General features: G+C 39.6%; 1 protein-coding gene across 1 annotated transcript in view; it reads right to left on the bottom strand.

The window, feature by feature from the left end:
* Positions 1-15,063, bottom strand: part of LOC104388397 (inner centromere protein-like) — a 20,456-nt gene extending 5,393 nt beyond the window's left edge. Inside the window, 1 exon segment of the mRNA XM_009997259.1 lies at positions 15,041-15,063. Coding sequence (XP_009995561.1) covers positions 15,041-15,063 — 23 coding nt within the window.
* Positions 15,064-16,632: the final 1,569 nt, after the last annotated feature.

Here is a 16,632-nt window from a genome sequence, read left to right as displayed (position 1 = left end):
AGGAAGGAAGTTGTCTTCTGTGATCTCTGACCTTCCTCTGAGCTTACGTAGATATATGGAATGGAATATCTTTGGCCAATTTTGCTGTCTGTCTAACTCAGCCTCCTACGGGGGGGTCACAGATCTCCCCATAGTGTCTGAGCCGGCAGAGTGCAGGTGCAGCCTTGAAGCCTCAGTAGTTAGAAAAACATTCCAGTGTCTTATCAGCCTAGCAGAGCACACTGTTGCTAGTTGAAAGAAAGCTTACTGAAGGAAAAAAAAAAATCAGTAAAAAAGAAAAATTGTCTTCATCCTGGCTCAAACCAGGACACCTGTGATGGCTTTTAATAGCTGTAATTAAATATTGAGAATATAATATCTGCCAATGTGGTGTAGACACACGGACTGTCTATGATTGTGATGTTAGAGCTAGTTGAAAGAGAATTGAGATGGAAAGGAGACACCTGGAAATTCAGGGGGAAAAAAAAAATGGAAATTTTGCAAGGCGTAGGCCCGGAAAGGGCATTTTTCTTCCGGAAGTTTTGGATTTCCAGCCTCAGGTGGAATTTAATGTAATTTGTTCCCTCTAATATTCACAGAATCATAGAATGTCTTGGGTTGAAAGGGACCTCTAAAGGTCATTTAGTCCAACCCCCCTACAATAAGCAGGGACATCTCACACTAGGACAGATTGCTCATCAAGCCTGACCTTGAATGTCTTTAGAGATGGGGCCTCCACCAATTCTCTAGGCTACCTTTTCTGGCTATCCAGCACCCTCATACTAAAGAACTTTTTCCTAATGTCCAACCTAAATCTACCCTTTTCTACCTTAAAACCATTACCCCCTGTCCTGTTGTTACATGCCCTAATGAACAGGTCTTCCCCAGCCTTCTTATTGGCTCCTTTCAGGTATTGGAAGGTTGCTGTAAGGTCCTCCTGGAGTCTTCTTCATGCTGAAGAACTCCAACTCCCTCAGCCTGTCTTCGTAAGAGAGTTGCTCCAGCCCTCTGATCATTCTTATTGGCCTCCTCTGGACATGTTCTAACATGTCTCCATCCTTTTTGTGCTGTGGGCTCCACAGCCAGATGCAGTACTCCAGGTGAGGTCTGACCAGGGCAGAGCAGAGGGGCAGAATCACCTCTCTCAATCTACTGGCCACACTTCTTTTGATTGCAGCCCCGGATGCTGTTGGCCTTCTGGGCTGCAATTGCACATTGGTGGCTCATGTCCAGCTTTTGATCCACTAGTACCCCCAGGTCTTTTACCACAGTGTTGCACTCTAGCAGATCTTCCCCCAGTCTGTGTTCACATCGCTGGTTGCCTAGGGGGCAGGACCTTCATATGGCCTTGTTGAACCTCATGAGGTTCACCTGGGCCCACTTCTCCAGCTTGTCTGGATGGCATTCTTCCCTCTGGCCTATCAACCACACACCACCCAGCTTGGTGTCATCAGCAAACTTGCTGAGGGTGCTCTCAATGCCATTGTCAATATGATTAATGAAGATACTAAACAATGCTGGCCCTAGTATGGACCACTGAGGGACACCACTTGTCACCATTTCCCATCTGGACATCAAACCATTGACCACTACCCTCTGGATGTGACCATCCAGCCAACTCCTTATCCACTGAACAGTCCACACATTGAACCCTTATCTCTTCAACCTAGAGAGAATAATGTTGTGGGGGACTGTGTCAAAGGCCTTGCAGAAGTCCAGATAGATGACATACATAGGTCTTCCCTTGTCCACTAATGCCCCTAGGTTGGTCAGGCAGGATCTGCCCCTAGTAAAGCAAAGCTGTGCTGGCTGTCCTGAATCACCTCCCTCTCCTCCATGTGCGTTAGCATGTCTTCTAGGAGGATCTGTTCCATGATCTTTCCAGGCACAGAAGTGAGGCTGACAGGTTGGTAGTTCCCAGGATTCTCCTTGTCTTTTCTTGCCTATTTCAGCTTCAGCTCTGCCTTGGCCTTCCTGACCTCATCCCTACACAACTGTTTGTCCCCATAGTGTCTTAAGTTAACTCAGTAAGAAGAAAAGAGTATATGCTTTGAAAATAAACATTGTTCTGAAATAAAGAGCATGAAATGGTCAGTCTGGCATGATGTCAGACCTGCACAAGCAGACGTGTCTTAGGCCAGATAGAAGGTGCCGTCACAAAGTCACATAAAAGATGAAGTTATTGAATCTAAAGTTATTGAACTCTAAAGTTATTGAATTAATTGAAATAACTTGAATTAATTGAAATCATATTGTATTATTGAAATAACTCTAAAGCTATTGAATCCAGACTTCTGGATTGTACAAGGCATGACACAGATTGATCAAGTTCCCTCCTCGTGCAAGTCAAACCTTTTTTCTGATTGTTAATGGAAGGAGAGAGATTTAGGCAGTAATCAGTCATGTGACTTTTCAGCTGCAATTTAATCTTGGCCACTTAACATTGATAGAGGAATAAGTGTACGTTATTTTTCAGCTAGAATATGTGTTCTCTGGGTATTTTTATGGATAGCAATTGTAACAGTTTTCAGCTTTCATTCTGGAAAGCTAAACAGATCAGGCTCAGACTCCCCATTCTTCTCACCATCCCAGTAGGCTTGCTCCATGCCTATTCCACATCAAATTCAACTTTCAGGAATACATTTGCATCTGGTTTCCAGACATTACAAGTGAGGATGTTTGCTGAAGATTATATTTGCTGTTTCCACCCTCACACGGTGCTAATGTCATGGAATGTTTTATGATAGACTACACTCCTGGGTTCCTTGCTTTTCTCAGCAGTTTTCAACTGCAAACATGTTGTCACAAAATTCTTATCATTACTAATAATCTATTTCTACTGGCAGAAGATGACTGAAAATATTTTTGTGAAGTATATTTCAAGTCAGATAATCCTGTAAGTGATGTTGAAAGGAAAAAAAAAAAAAGCAAAACTGGCTTCTAATTTCTTGCTCAAGGAGATAAAGAGCTGAACTTTTGTCATCTAAGAGAGCTGAGTAATTTTTGGTGTTTCTGGGCCCACACAGAATAAAGAAATTGCTAAAGGAAGGAAACACAGCAAGGAAGACAGAAAACAACCCCCTGTTTCCTTCAGCTTCCCTGCCAAGGAAAGATCTCACATGTAATTTAGTGCATTAGAATTAGACAGGAGAAACTGTTTTACTTACCAGCTTCTGCATGAGATGATTTACTGGCAATATTAAATGACCTTTTTCTAGACATTGTCTAAAAGTTTCTCCACACTTGCAAGACTGACATGATAAATCCAGTAACTAAATTTTCACTGATTTTATGGAGACTGTCAGTGGAAATGTGAAACTGGAATTGAATCCCATGCAGTATGTTAACAACAATTGTGATCTATGGCACAGCAAAAAAGTTCTGGTATTTTGTTTTTACTTAATCTTTGCCAGCCTAAACCCTTAGTATTCAGAAGATTGTTAAAGGCCTCCTGACATTGACCTCCTGAAAAGTGCTATTATTTATATTTTTGACTTCTGAGTTTTTCTGAAATGCTGGCTTTCCCTGTCACATTAGTTCCCTGTATTCTGTTTCCAGGCAGATTTTGGCAATGCAGAGGTGTAGAGAAAGAGAACAATGTAATGCTTTGCAGCCTTCAGAGGTATCGTGGGGACCTGACATCAGTAATGGAATGCAAATATTTAATTCTTGAATTCTGGCCTGATGTCAAAAGAGTTTTGTTGGACCATGTGTTATTCTGACCACACACTAACTTGGACTATATGTGAATTGCTCAGGCCCACATTCAAATACTAATTAGGTGGCCTAGACCTCAGGCTATTATTTTGAGGATGATATATTTAATAGTATAAAATTCAGTGGGACACTCCTACATGTTGGTGAGCTATCTGTGCTCCTTCTTGCTTGCCACAAATGCAGTCATACTTGATCTTTTGATTCTGCAGGGGGAGCTCACTGTAGGAGCATCACTGGAACAAGCAATTTTTTTTTCTAGTAGGTGTGACAAGACCACACATCTGTGGGGCTCTATCCTAAAACACATTCTTAGTGACACTAATTTTGATTGTGTATACAAATTGTACACTTGCTTCATGCTGAGCTCTGCTCATAAATGAGATTTTAATGGTCCCTGAAGAAATCAGTCCAAGTTTGAAATATGAAATGAAGTGTATGGCTCAGTATTTTTATATTGATCTCCATACCCATGTAAATCCAATGTCTTCAGAACAAATTTGGCCACAAAAGCCTGAAATAAAACTAAATTTTCTCACCTGCTTTACATATGGTTGACTTACTGAGGTGCTTTCAGAAATGTCAGTGAAGTGCAGCTAGCAGGTTTGAGTATTCAGTAGTTGAGGTTTGTCTTTTTTTTTTTTTTTTTTCATTTTCTCACCTTTGGTTTGGTAGAGAAATGCCAATCACCTCCATTTTTTTTCATCAGTTTAACCTTTAGGGATGAATAATTCACTGAATTCCCATCTCTGTGATGGCAGAGCTGCAGCTGTCAGAGTACTGCAGGCAACCCCCCAGAATACACAGTGTAGGGTGGAAGAAATGCACGTGCTCTTCCCTCTAACATGGCCATCTGTATGTGGACATGAGAAATCCCAATTTTGCAGCTGTTCTGTAATGTCCTGTGGAGGAGGATCAGACAGCTTTAGATGCAGTTTGCTCCTCTGTTAGGGAGAGTGTGTCTCTGTGAAGGGAGTGTGTGTGTGAGTCAAATGCACATAAAATCAGTCTGAAACTGATAAAAATTCCTTCATGCTGGAGGGAAAATTTCACTTGCTAGTGGCCAAAGATATTTCCTCTATGAGTTTAACAGCTGGTCTAGTTTTATTGATATTGAAATATTATCCCATTTTCCAAAAATTCATGAGGTTGGAGAGATCTAAGGTAGACACAATTCTAACTGTGCATAGCACAGTGGAAATCATACTTGCAGAAGGAAGTTTATTAACAATTTTTGCTCACTTATTACACCTGTATTATCCATATGCACTATATTATTTATGTGCACACTATAATACATGCTATTATGCACATTCCCCTTCTGCCCAGACCCTGAACAAAGTGGAGGGAGAATTGTTTTTTAGAACTAATCAAGGAGAAATTGGAGGTACGTGAGTGTATGTATGTTGTTATCCAGATACGAGTACCAGTAACTGTTCAGTCCCTTACAGTCTGGATGTCTTTGTCAGTAGTATTTTCCTGTCTTTGGAAAGACTGATGTTACAATACAGCAGTTGTTACGGATTCTGTAATGGCCTTTTGTAAAGGAAAGGGAATTCCATCAAGGAGGTATTTTACAGTTTGGAGATGCAATGAAATGAAAAATTAAGGAACTATTCTTATGTGTTTCTGTAAAATCCCACAGACCACATTTTCCTCTGCTGTGTTCCCTTAAGCACACATGGTGTACACCAGAAATTAAAAGGAATTTATATGGGAGGAGACCGTGCCACTTATGTCAGAGTCATATCAGGATAGTTTCTTACGCAAGAGAAATTCTCCAGGGGCCATTATCAATCAAATAATAATTACTTTGAGTCACTGGAGTGCTTGTGGCTGATGCTGTAACAAAACTGAGATGGTTATTTCACATATGTAGGTGACTAGAAACCATCCCTCACCATCATCATTTTAATATCCCAAGTAAGAAAAAAAAAGCATTCTTTGTCACTGTGATTCTTAACCTAGATTTCGTGTGCTGCAGAGAGATTTCTCTGACATGTTCAATGATAGCAGAAAAATATGTGGTGGTGCATTAAGAGCTGTAGAGCAAAGGAAGTTTGGGGAACTTAATCAGAGCCTTAGGCAAGAAAAGGATGTGTAACACTGATATGTACATTTTGCTTTTGCTATAGTTAATGAAAAATGTTATGCCAACACTGGTTTTTGTCCCTTTTGGTTTAGCAATGCAGAACCAATCCTTTTTATTCTTTGTGGTTTGTGTTTTTCTTCTTTTAACATTACTTAATCTGGAAATAAAAATGGTTCATTTCTGTCATTCCCCTTGGTTACTTTGCTTAAATTTGATGCTTAATTGTTTTCACTTTAAAAGAATGGTGCCAGGTTTAAAGGTTTATTATATTGTCATGGATTTTGTTTGAAGATTGTGGGTTTTTATACGCTTCTCCTTGATACCCGTCATAACATTAGGCTTTTCAAACTTAGCCACCATCATTCTGAGAGGAATTGTTAGTGAATTGTCAGGTTGACACCAGGCCCGAGTTTCTTTTCATTCTCTCCCAGCAGCACTAATCAAGACAATTCTTTTACTCAGCACACTGCAGTAAATGCCTCCTGTTATTACCCAGCTCATCAGGAAGGCCTGAATGAACTGTCTTAGTTTTGTTGGGAGTAATAGATGCTTGTGTTCTTAATTTTGCTTGTGTAAGTGCCAACTTCCTTGCTGTCATTTTGAGACAGGTCTTTTAGAGAACCATTTCTGTTCTCCAGTGGACTGCTTAGTACCTTCAACTCTACTGGGTGGTTGTGTTTTGTTTTTGTTTTTTTTCTTTGAATACAGATGATGATACTTGTACTTCAGGTACTGGTACATTATTGATCAAAGCATAGAGAATGCACAAATAACATTTGAACTGAGGTTGTAAAGATGAGAGAAATTAACTTGTCAGAAGCTTATTGTTTTCTCTTTTAATTTCAAGATATTCAGGATGCTTTCACAGGCACCATCTGAAAATTCTGCAAGTCCCCATTTATCTAAGGAAATATTTTTGCTTAAAATTAATAATCTCTCAGCTTTTCATTTTTCTTCAAAGTTCTTCTTTGAGTTTAGTTTTGTTTTTTCACACTCAAGCTTATTCCCAATTTCCAGATTTCATTTCCCTCAAATGTGTTGAGCAATTCTATTTTCCTACACTGTTGTCTGTTTCAGTGAGTTGCAGTCAGATTTGGTTATAGCTAATTAGAGAAAACTTGTTTCAGTACTTTGAAGATTGTTCTTTCCTTTATATCATAAACAGTTTTAATTCTGAAGACCACATTCACCTCTTGTCTAGAGCACTAAGACCAATAAATTGACTGTTTCTGAGGTTATGGTTCTTGACCTGAATAAAAGAACAATAAATCAAAGTATATTCACTGGCACTGAAGCAGGCTCCAACTGTGTGGAATCAACATGCCAGTTCCAAATTGTAATTTCACTATAAATAGCATAGTTTAACAATTTTGACAGTTGTAAACTTGAAGAAACTAGACACACTGTCCATCTTGCTGTGTCTCTTATGTTCTATCAACCATGCATCTTTTCAAAATAAAATCAGAAAAACATTGAAGATCCTTCATTCTTTGCTAGGTGTGCCCATCCCTGCTCTCTGCAGAAGGAAGCACAGATTTAATAGTGTTTTGTTTTGTTTTTTTAAAGGCTCTAGGGAAAAAGGAAGGGTAAAATTTTGGACCACTGTCTCCCCTTTTTCACTTCCCTTTTCTGGGTCTGTCTGTGTTTCCAGGAAACAAAAGACAAATTAGCAACTGTGTTACGGTTCATTAGTTCTCCCAGAGGGCACAATGCAACTGCTCCTGTTCTGTTCTGCAGGCAAGAGAGCCACAGATGAAATTTTTACTGTATCTTCTCCTATCAAGAAGTATCACCCAATCCATAGTTCATCCTAACTTTATTCAGCAAGCATTTAAGCATCTATTTTGTGTTAGGCACATTATTTGTCCTTCAGCTTCCATTGACTGTATGGGCAGGTTAGAGTGAAAACCATACTTAAATGCTTGGATGAATTGAGCAGCAATTACTTTATATTGAAGAATCATAAATAAAGCAAGTTTTTAAATTTGTGGTTAGTTTGTTGATGATGCCAAACTTAACTCTTTAGCTGCCCATTTCCCTGACAGAAAAGTGTGTTGTTACGTGTTGCTTTAATGCCAATTAATTGCTCTCAGCCTCGAAAAATGCCTGAGGTTAAACAACTCTTTGCTTCATCAGAATTCAGCACTGCTATTGGTCTGTGTGGAGAAAAAGCAGGAATTAGAAGAGACAAGAGCACTGGGGAGCAGTAATCTTTTATTTATGTATAATGCTGTACATTTCCTAACTGTACTGTGAGTTTTCCTTCTAAATCTCACTAATTATGGTGACTGGCATGTGGCAAGTGATGGAGCCTCAGGAGAAGTGGGATACATACAGCTGTTCAGATCTGGCACATTGCATTTGAGTTTGCATTTGCTGGCAGGCCAAGCTCTTTTTTCAGTGAGAGAAACAGGAATCTTGCAATTTGGTTCAAGTTGTGTTTATCTCACAAAAGAAGACTTTATTAGAGGGAGCTGAATTACTTCCTGATTTATCCAGAGCTGTGTATGCAGAATGGGAACATGGCTGCAGTAAAGCCGTTCAAGTGAATTTACAGAGGTTATTGCTTATCTCTGTTTCAGCTCTAAATCACCCACATATTGTTTATCCTGTGTCATATGTGGTAAGAAGAAAAAGAAAACATTTTGCCAAAAAAGATGATGGCTGAAGAGTGTATTAACCACTGGAAAATGTATAAAATCACCTAGAGCTATCAAGGTCTCTGATTTTTGTTCAGAGGAAAGGAGAAAGAGTATCTTCATATCATCCCCATTGCTTTTTCAAGGTGCTAAAATACCAAACTCATTTTGCAAAATGCGTGTTTGCCAATAGTCATATTTGCTTCATCATTATTAATTTTGTGAACTCAGGCAGAAGCTTTCCTAACTTTTAAATGTGTAACTGCAGAAAGTGGTAATGATATAGCAGACTTGCTGCTCTTGAGGCTACATTTGTACCCTTGTTGCACAAATTGAAAGGAAGCCAAATAAGTTCTTTCCCACTCTTGGGGAATATGTGTTATCCTAAGTGCAAGACTAGGAGAAATGTGTTAATTGTTTGACACTTCATCATTTACAGTACTCATTAAAGGAGATAATGGTGATGCCACAAATATTGACCTGACAAAATCTTGTAGATCTCTAAGGTGGCTACTGCATTCTTTATTAAGAATTAGAGATGAGACTTTTCAGAAGATTCTATAAGGATATAACCCATCTGGCTGCAGTTCAAGTAAACCTTTCTTTGTTTCCAACTTCTTCCCATGGATGTGATGTTAATATTCACATTTTCAAAGATGAAACCATGGATGCACCAGGTCAGAAAACAACAATAATACAACTGGTGAACACACTATGGCCTCTGTGGTGGTGTGCCATTGCTTGGTAATTTTTGTTTAGCTATTACAGGAGACATTTTAAATACAGCTAGAATAAACATATTTTCTGTTTTATTTTCCCTAGGCATCAAAGAAAAGAAATGCTATTTTATTAAATTCTCTTTTGCTGTGAAGCCTTTCTTTCACAGTCTTTCAAATGGAGCCCAGGGATATCGTTCATAATTTCCTCTGTTGGTTTCTTCTCACTGTAAACCTAATGGAAGCACTCAGGCTTGTAGTGCAGAGGAAACCCACAGGCAAGTGACAGAAGTATCATAAGCTTCAGGGAGCTAGTTTAACATGGTTAATTAAAGGGGTGATCAGTTTAGGGCAGCACCAAGTGTGAACGATTGATAGACAGATCTCTACAGTCAGTCTCTAGATGAATGCCCTAAATATGAGAAAAATTCTATCAACTTATTGGAGCCTAACTTATTTATCAAGGAGGGGAAAACCCTCCAGCAGCAGTGTTTGCTGTTTCCTGCCTTAAATTTTGGTGCCTTAGGTGAACAGTGCGTTGCATAGATTAGTTGAACAGATTACCTTTGATCTGATGCCTTAGCTTTTGTTTTAGTCTCAGGCTTGAGATCCAAAACAGTGGGGGAAGTTGCATCTGAAATTCAGCTTGCTTGGATTTAGGCCTGATCAGATTTAATTCTTTCACGAGGGAACTTTATGAAAAATCAAGAGTGTGCTGACAAAGTTTGCCATTTGTGCATGTTTAGGTGGCATAGTCAATAAAGAGGAAGATTAGAGTGTTCCATGGAAAGAATTTAATAACTTTGAGATGCAGGGTAATAAAGTTAGAGTACAATTCAGTTGTACAAAAATGCTAACTCATATGCTTAAGGAGGAACAAAAGAGTTCTGTGGTAAAGAGGATGCTTCTCAGTTCTCTCAATGAAGACTGAGGCAAACCTGGATCAGTCAGGTTCTCTGCTGTTACAGATGTGCCAGGGGCTGATCAGGCAGCTGTTTCTTTTGACTAGTTACTGAGCAGATGTTGAGAGAAGGCTAAAGCAAATCCTGAAGAACTTGCAGAAAAGCACAAGTCACTTACACTTACAGTGTGACTTGCCATGTGAACTGAACAATCAACTAGACTGTGTTTCAGGTCTTTGCCAATCTGTGGTCAGTGGCAGAAGCCTGAGATTCTTCTCCAAGGGCTGGTAGTGTCCCTACCTCCTTACTCCTGCCACTTTCCTCATCCTGGCACCAATGTCTTTGTATCTGTGGGGTGAGCTGGCTTCAGTCAATGGATCTGGCTAACAACTGGCCCAACAAAAGAGAGTCGTTTTGAGTTAGTTCAAGTGACTATTCCAGGTTACTGCATCAAGGAGGAGAGCTCTTCCTTGCACAGTGCAGCCAGCCTGGCTGAGCTTGCTCTGGGCAAGCACACATTGATGTTGGATCAAAGCAACTGTGCTACCAGGGTGCATGCAAAGACCTTTCCACAACTGCTATATGTTTATCAGAGCTCTGTACTAAGCCTAACAGGCTAACTAAATGAGTATATTGGTGTTTGTTTTAACATTGCTGCCACCTTCCACACCTGAGGCTGCTGCTACGTGGGAACTTGTATTCCAGGACTGCACACAACTAGTTTCAGCACCTGGCTTTAGAGAACTCAGCAGGGCAACAAAACGGGCTTAAATATATTAATTCATGGCTCACGGGGCTGTGCTGTGAGGCTTCTGGTGATCCACTGCAACAAGGTAAATGTCTCACCTGGAGTTTTAATGGAGTATATCCAGTATATGCAGGAGTAGTGTTCCACCATGGGCAGGGACACCTCCCACTAGATCAGGTTGCTCCAAGCCCCATCCAACCTGCCTTTGAACACTTCTAGGGATGGGGCATCCACAGCTTCCTTGGGCAACCTGAGCCGATGTCTCACCACTCTCACAGGAGATAACTTATTTCTAATGTCTAATCTAAATCTCTCTTCTTACAGTTTGAAACCACTCCCCCATGTCATGTCACTTTTACACCCTTGCAAAAAGCCCCTCCCCAGCTTTCCTGTAGCCCCTTCAGGTACTGGAAGATGCTCTAAGGTCTCCCTGGAGCCTTTTCTTTTCCAGGCTGAACAGCCCCAACTTTCTCAGTCTGTCCTCATAGCAGAGGTGCTCCAGCTTTCTGATCACCTTCATGGCCCACCTCTGGACTTGCTGCAAGAGCTCCATGTCCTTCTTATGTTGGAGATCTCAGAACTGAACACACTATTCCAGGTGGGGTCTCACCAGAGCCAAGTAGAGGGTGAGAATCACCTTGCTTGACCTGTTGGTCATGCTGCTTTTGACACCATTGGCTCTCTAGGGTGCAAGCACATGTTGCTAACTCATGTTGAGCTTCTCATCAACCAACAACCCCAAGTCCTTCTCAGAGCTGCTCTCAATCCATTCTCTGCCCAGCCTGTAATTGTGCTTGGGTTTGCCCAAACCCATATGCAGGAAATCTCAGGAAGGAGTGAGGAGAAAGAATGACAGTGCTCAGGCTGGAGTTTGGCCAGGATGCCAACCTTAACAACAGGGCTGTGTAGGAGCTTCTAATTCCTGAGAGCAGAAGGGTCTAGCATTTATATTTTGCCTAAAAGACAGAGCTTTTGGTATGTCAGGACCCCTTTTAACACCATGTGGGATTAGCAGTACAATGTAGAAGTAAAAATGTGACAAAAATGATTGTTGTCATCTGCTAAATACTTCATAACAGAGCCTCAGGGAGTTGAGAAAATCAGAATTTAGTAGCATCTTTGTTGTCTCTGTAAGCAAACTAGTAATAGTTGCTGAAATGGTGCACCCAAAATGACAAAGCAAAGAGACATTTTCTGCATTCCAAATCCCCTCAAACTGCAGTGAAACCTGGGGGGAAGAAAAATCCTTCAAATGATCACTTTGACTTCTCTTCCACTTTTTCAAAGTGAATATGCCAGAAAGAGACCAAAGATTTGTAATTTTTTAAAGATACGTTTCATTATAACACAGAATAATAAAGCAGCTCTTTCTCTGAGAATGGAGTCTATTCTCTTTCTAGAACAGAAGCTCAAATTGAGAAACCTTCTGCTCCAGTGCTGTGCAGGGCTTGTGTCCATTCCCATACCAAAATGTTAAGGCTTCAATAAGAAGCAGTAAAGGTCAAAAGCACATTTGCTACCAGTGGATATAAGCACACTTCTGCAATACTTTGAAAATACTTTTATTTTATTATTATGTTAGACCTGAAGGGAGCTGTGTCTGAAAGCTTGTCTGCTTCTCCTAGCTGCATCATTGGCTTAATGAAGTACATCACTTCTCACAAATCTGCTTCTCTGAGTTTCCTTGGCAAAAAAAAGAAAGACAAGGAAATCCTACATTTCTTTGGGACTGCTGCTCTTCTGCCAGTTGTTCATTGCCTTAAGGCTGAATTTTTATGTACTTTAAAGTGATCAGAAAGAAGGCTTTATAATTGTCATTAAAACACTTATAGCAGGATGACTCAACAGTTCAGTCAAAATCATGATGTTTAGAAAAGCCAGTTCCCAGCAAAGGCAGTGAATTCCTGCCTTGAGTAAGAACATGGGGGAAGGTGGAGTGTAAAGGGTATTCTTCTAAGATCGTTGGGTGAAAAGTTTAATTTCAGCATAATGGGCAGAGAAGGACCAGATTTGGAAGTGTTCTGCATTTTGGGTGCCAGTCCATTTTGGAAAAGCCATGAAGGAAGTGAAATAATAGTATTACTGAAGGTCCAGCCTTGTTTGTGTGTTCAGATCACTTTAATATCTGACCAGACCTAAATCTGAGCTACACAAAGAATTATCAACCCTAAATGTCTTGAAATTACTTTCAGAGAAAAGAATTAGAAGTACATTTCCCAGAAATCTGGGAGTAGTGAAATAGTCTGTTTTATTTCTAGCCATGTCTGTGAGGCACTGAATTTGTGATTGTGAGTGGAAGTTTCTGGCTTGTATTGGCCCCACCGTTAAAGTCTCACCTTATGATTGGAATCTGAACTAATGAACTTATTCCAGACTGTATCTGAGTCTGCTTCTTGTGAGAAGATGTGCATATTTCTTCTCTAGTTGCTCTCTGGAGCTAAGGAGGATGAAGGTCTTGAACACTGACAGATTGTGCTTTATCCTCTGAGTGCTTAGGATGGAAGCACACAGACATCTTTCACAGTGCAACCTTCCATTTTGATGAATCCATGAGGATCTTTCCATGTGGGTATAGAGTTTTGTCTTGTTAAAATGAGTTTTCCCACTAAAACAATTCAGGCTGTGTGATCTCAACCTCCTGGTCTCCTGTGACCTGGGCACTGATAAGTGCTGTGTGGAACAAAAGATTACTGCTGCCGTTTGGAGAACAAAATTTGTGAATTAAAAAAAAGGGTGTTTTGGGATTGTTAATTATTAAAATTTATAATTATTTTAAAAATTGACTGTGCTCACTGCTATAATAGTAGCAATACCCTTATATGGAACAAGCGTGGCTATAGGGGATTTAGAACGTGCTTGGTTTTGCTTTTGAGCTTGACAGCCATTTCTCACTTTCTGTAATAATGACAGTTAGCTAGGGAAAACCAGGAATATCAATAGATTTTGACGCTGCTGTGTTTCTAGAGTAAATATAGAAAAAGCTGTAGCAGGAATAAAAAAGGAATAGAATAAGGGATGATTCCTTTTTGCTGGTTTCTGATTCACCCTTGTTTGCAGTCTTCTATATATACTGTTTTTCTAAAAGTAAATGTAATAAAAGAATAAGTTTCCACCGTGATTTATTCTTGCAATTTTCTTAGGTTTGTAGGATTACATCCTCCTCTGTCTCCTCCTTGCAATAACTAGCCACTGTAAATCCAAGTATACAACCTCTGAAAGTAAGAGTTTTGCAGAGGAGAACTAAATCAACCTTTAACTTTTATGTTTAAAAAACCAACAACAAACCACCAAACCACTAAAAAAAAACCCCAAAATAACAAAAACCAAAAAAACCAAACAGCACCACCAACCAACCAAACAAAAAGCCAAACACTGAAACAAACAAAAGAAAACAGAATGAGAAGCATGGGGCTAGTGAAGCTCTGGAAGTATCTGTAGCACGTTATTGCTAGACTATATCTGTCAAAGCGTGCTGCAAAATAGGCATTGGCACTTGGAGCTGATTGTTCTCTTTAGAGAGCAATGAATTTCCCAGAAAGTGTTTGGAGTTTTGGGTATTTTTTGTCATGTTTTTACTTTCATCTTGGATTTCTCTTTTTTTGGTTTTGTTTTAATGTTGAACTTGTCTGTCAAATGAAGTGCAGATACAAGAGATTGTAGCCCATTTTCTGAAATGTTTGCCACTACCCAAATATGTCTTTGACAAGCCCTATAGTTGTGTATTCATCTTATTGCTACTGAAGCAGAGAATTCCAACACTAATATTACATTTGTCATTTTATTCCTTTGTTCTTTTTCTGGTTAAAGAAGAGTTGTTGAGTAAAGATCCTGTGATGTGGTGACACTTGTCATTTTTTCAGTGAATAGGTAACTGGAGTTAGACTGAACATTTCTAGAAACTTTTTTTTCTTTTTCACATTTGTTCATTTTTACAGGTAGTATTTTTTTGTTTGGCACTACTGGAATGCCAAAAGCCATTTATTGAAAATCACTTTAATGAACAGAGTTCTGGAAAGGTAGTAACTGGTCTAGATTATTTAATGGGTTAAAACTGTCTACCTTCTGAAAGGCTGGGGGACAGGGGAGTTGTTGAGAACTCAGAAGTACTGTGTGTCTGCCAAAATAGCCTGAATCTCCTCCCTCTTTTTAATAAATTTGCAGTTTAAAACTGGTATGAACAAACATAAAATGAGAGTATGTACTGCTCTTCAGTAAGGTTCAAGTGAATCTGTGGGGCTGCTAATACATACCTAGGTGAAGCCAACATGTTCATGTTTCGGGTGAGGACTGAAACATCATGTGGCATTTGCTAGAGACCACTAGTAAAATTTGGAACCTCTAAAATACCATTTTAAATCACACAATTAGTCAGCCTGAGGTGCAGGAAGTGGTTAATCTAACTCTTTTTGATAAAAAAGTGCTCCTGCCACAAACCCACAAATTGGCCAAGGCTATTTGACAGTGATAAAGAAGCAATTGCACGGATCATGAAGAATAAATTCATTGCTCACCTTCAGAGAATATCATTAGGAATAGGGCTAGCTTACCAGTAACTACTTAATATTGGATAAGCAACCCAGCTTGTTCAGCTGGTCTAAAATGGGAAATTATAGGGTTACTAGCATTTGAAAGAGTTTATTTTTTTATAAGTGTAGGAAAGGCTGTTGCTAAAAATATCCTGATGAGCAATTGAGATATTTTCTAACCCAATTCTAAGTTCTGCTGTACAATCAGTACTCGTTAATGGTTGCACCTAAACATCCCTTCCAGGATTTTTTCCCAGTTCCTTGACTAATAAATAGAGGCAAAAATTAAAAGCAGGACTGCTTATTTTATTTCTTACCAATTTCTGTTGCTTTTTCAATAAAAATGTAAATTTTTTAAAATTGCCTTGTAGTTATTTTGCACTGGAAATTTTGTGGCATGATGCAGATAGTCTTGGAAAGGCAGAGAAAAATAAGTGGCTTTTGATTTTCTGTGGAGGTTGCAGAATGCATCAAATCTGTTGGCAAGTTGAGAAGAACATCTGCATTGTGCCGTGGCTCCCATCTAAAGTTTCTGTGTGGTATTGACTCAGTGCAGCTTGTTGCTTCCTACACTAAAGTAGAGCTTATATCATAGCACTTAGAAGAGAAACTAATGAGAGCTGGAAAGGAGTTCTAGCTGTTGATTTGGTGCACTTAATAAGATGCTTTCCAGACAAGTGCAGAAGCTGGTACCTCTTTGCACTTTCTGTGGCCTCCTGTCATCCCCTTCCCGTCATGTATCTGAGGGACTGAGTTCCAGGACTTCTGAGTCACAGGCCTTGGCTTGCTTGTCAAGGCCTCTCATTGCAGAGAGGGTTTTGTTGCTATTTTGTTTTGCTTGCACTGGGCTTTGTCCTATAGATCAGGATTACAGTCTTGAATAATTCTTCCTAGTAATGTCACAAAAATTTTGTAAGAGCCAGTGAACACATCTCTGATCTTGCAGTGCTGTGTCACAGGGCCCAGGTGGGTTTGTATTGATGGAGGATGTCAAGACAATTACAAGAAAACTTGAGCCATTCCTCTTTGTTCCTCCAGACCTCTCTGCTCCTCCATCCCAAAATGTCAGCAAGTGATTATTTTTATTATTTTTTTTGTAATTGCTGGATTTTTCTGCATGTTTTGCAAAAAAAAAAAAAAAAAGCTATGTCCTAATGTGCCATGAATATTGTAAGGAACTCTTCACTGGGTATAGTTACTGTGTCAGGTCTTTAGTCTTGGCTGGCATGCCCTTATAACAGAAGTCATGATCTGTTTCTGTGTTGTGTACTCGTGTTCTGAAGAGCAGAGAAATATGTTTTTTCTGGTAAAATTTT

The sequence above is a fragment of the Chaetura pelagica genome, unplaced genomic scaffold (genome assembly GCF_000747805.2).
Source record: "Chaetura pelagica isolate M959 unplaced genomic scaffold, ChaPel_1.0 scaffold344, whole genome shotgun sequence".
NCBI lineage: Eukaryota > Metazoa > Chordata > Aves > Apodiformes > Apodidae > Chaetura > Chaetura pelagica.
Note: the sequence above shows the minus strand (reverse complement) of the source record. Positions and strands in the feature narration are given on the sequence as shown.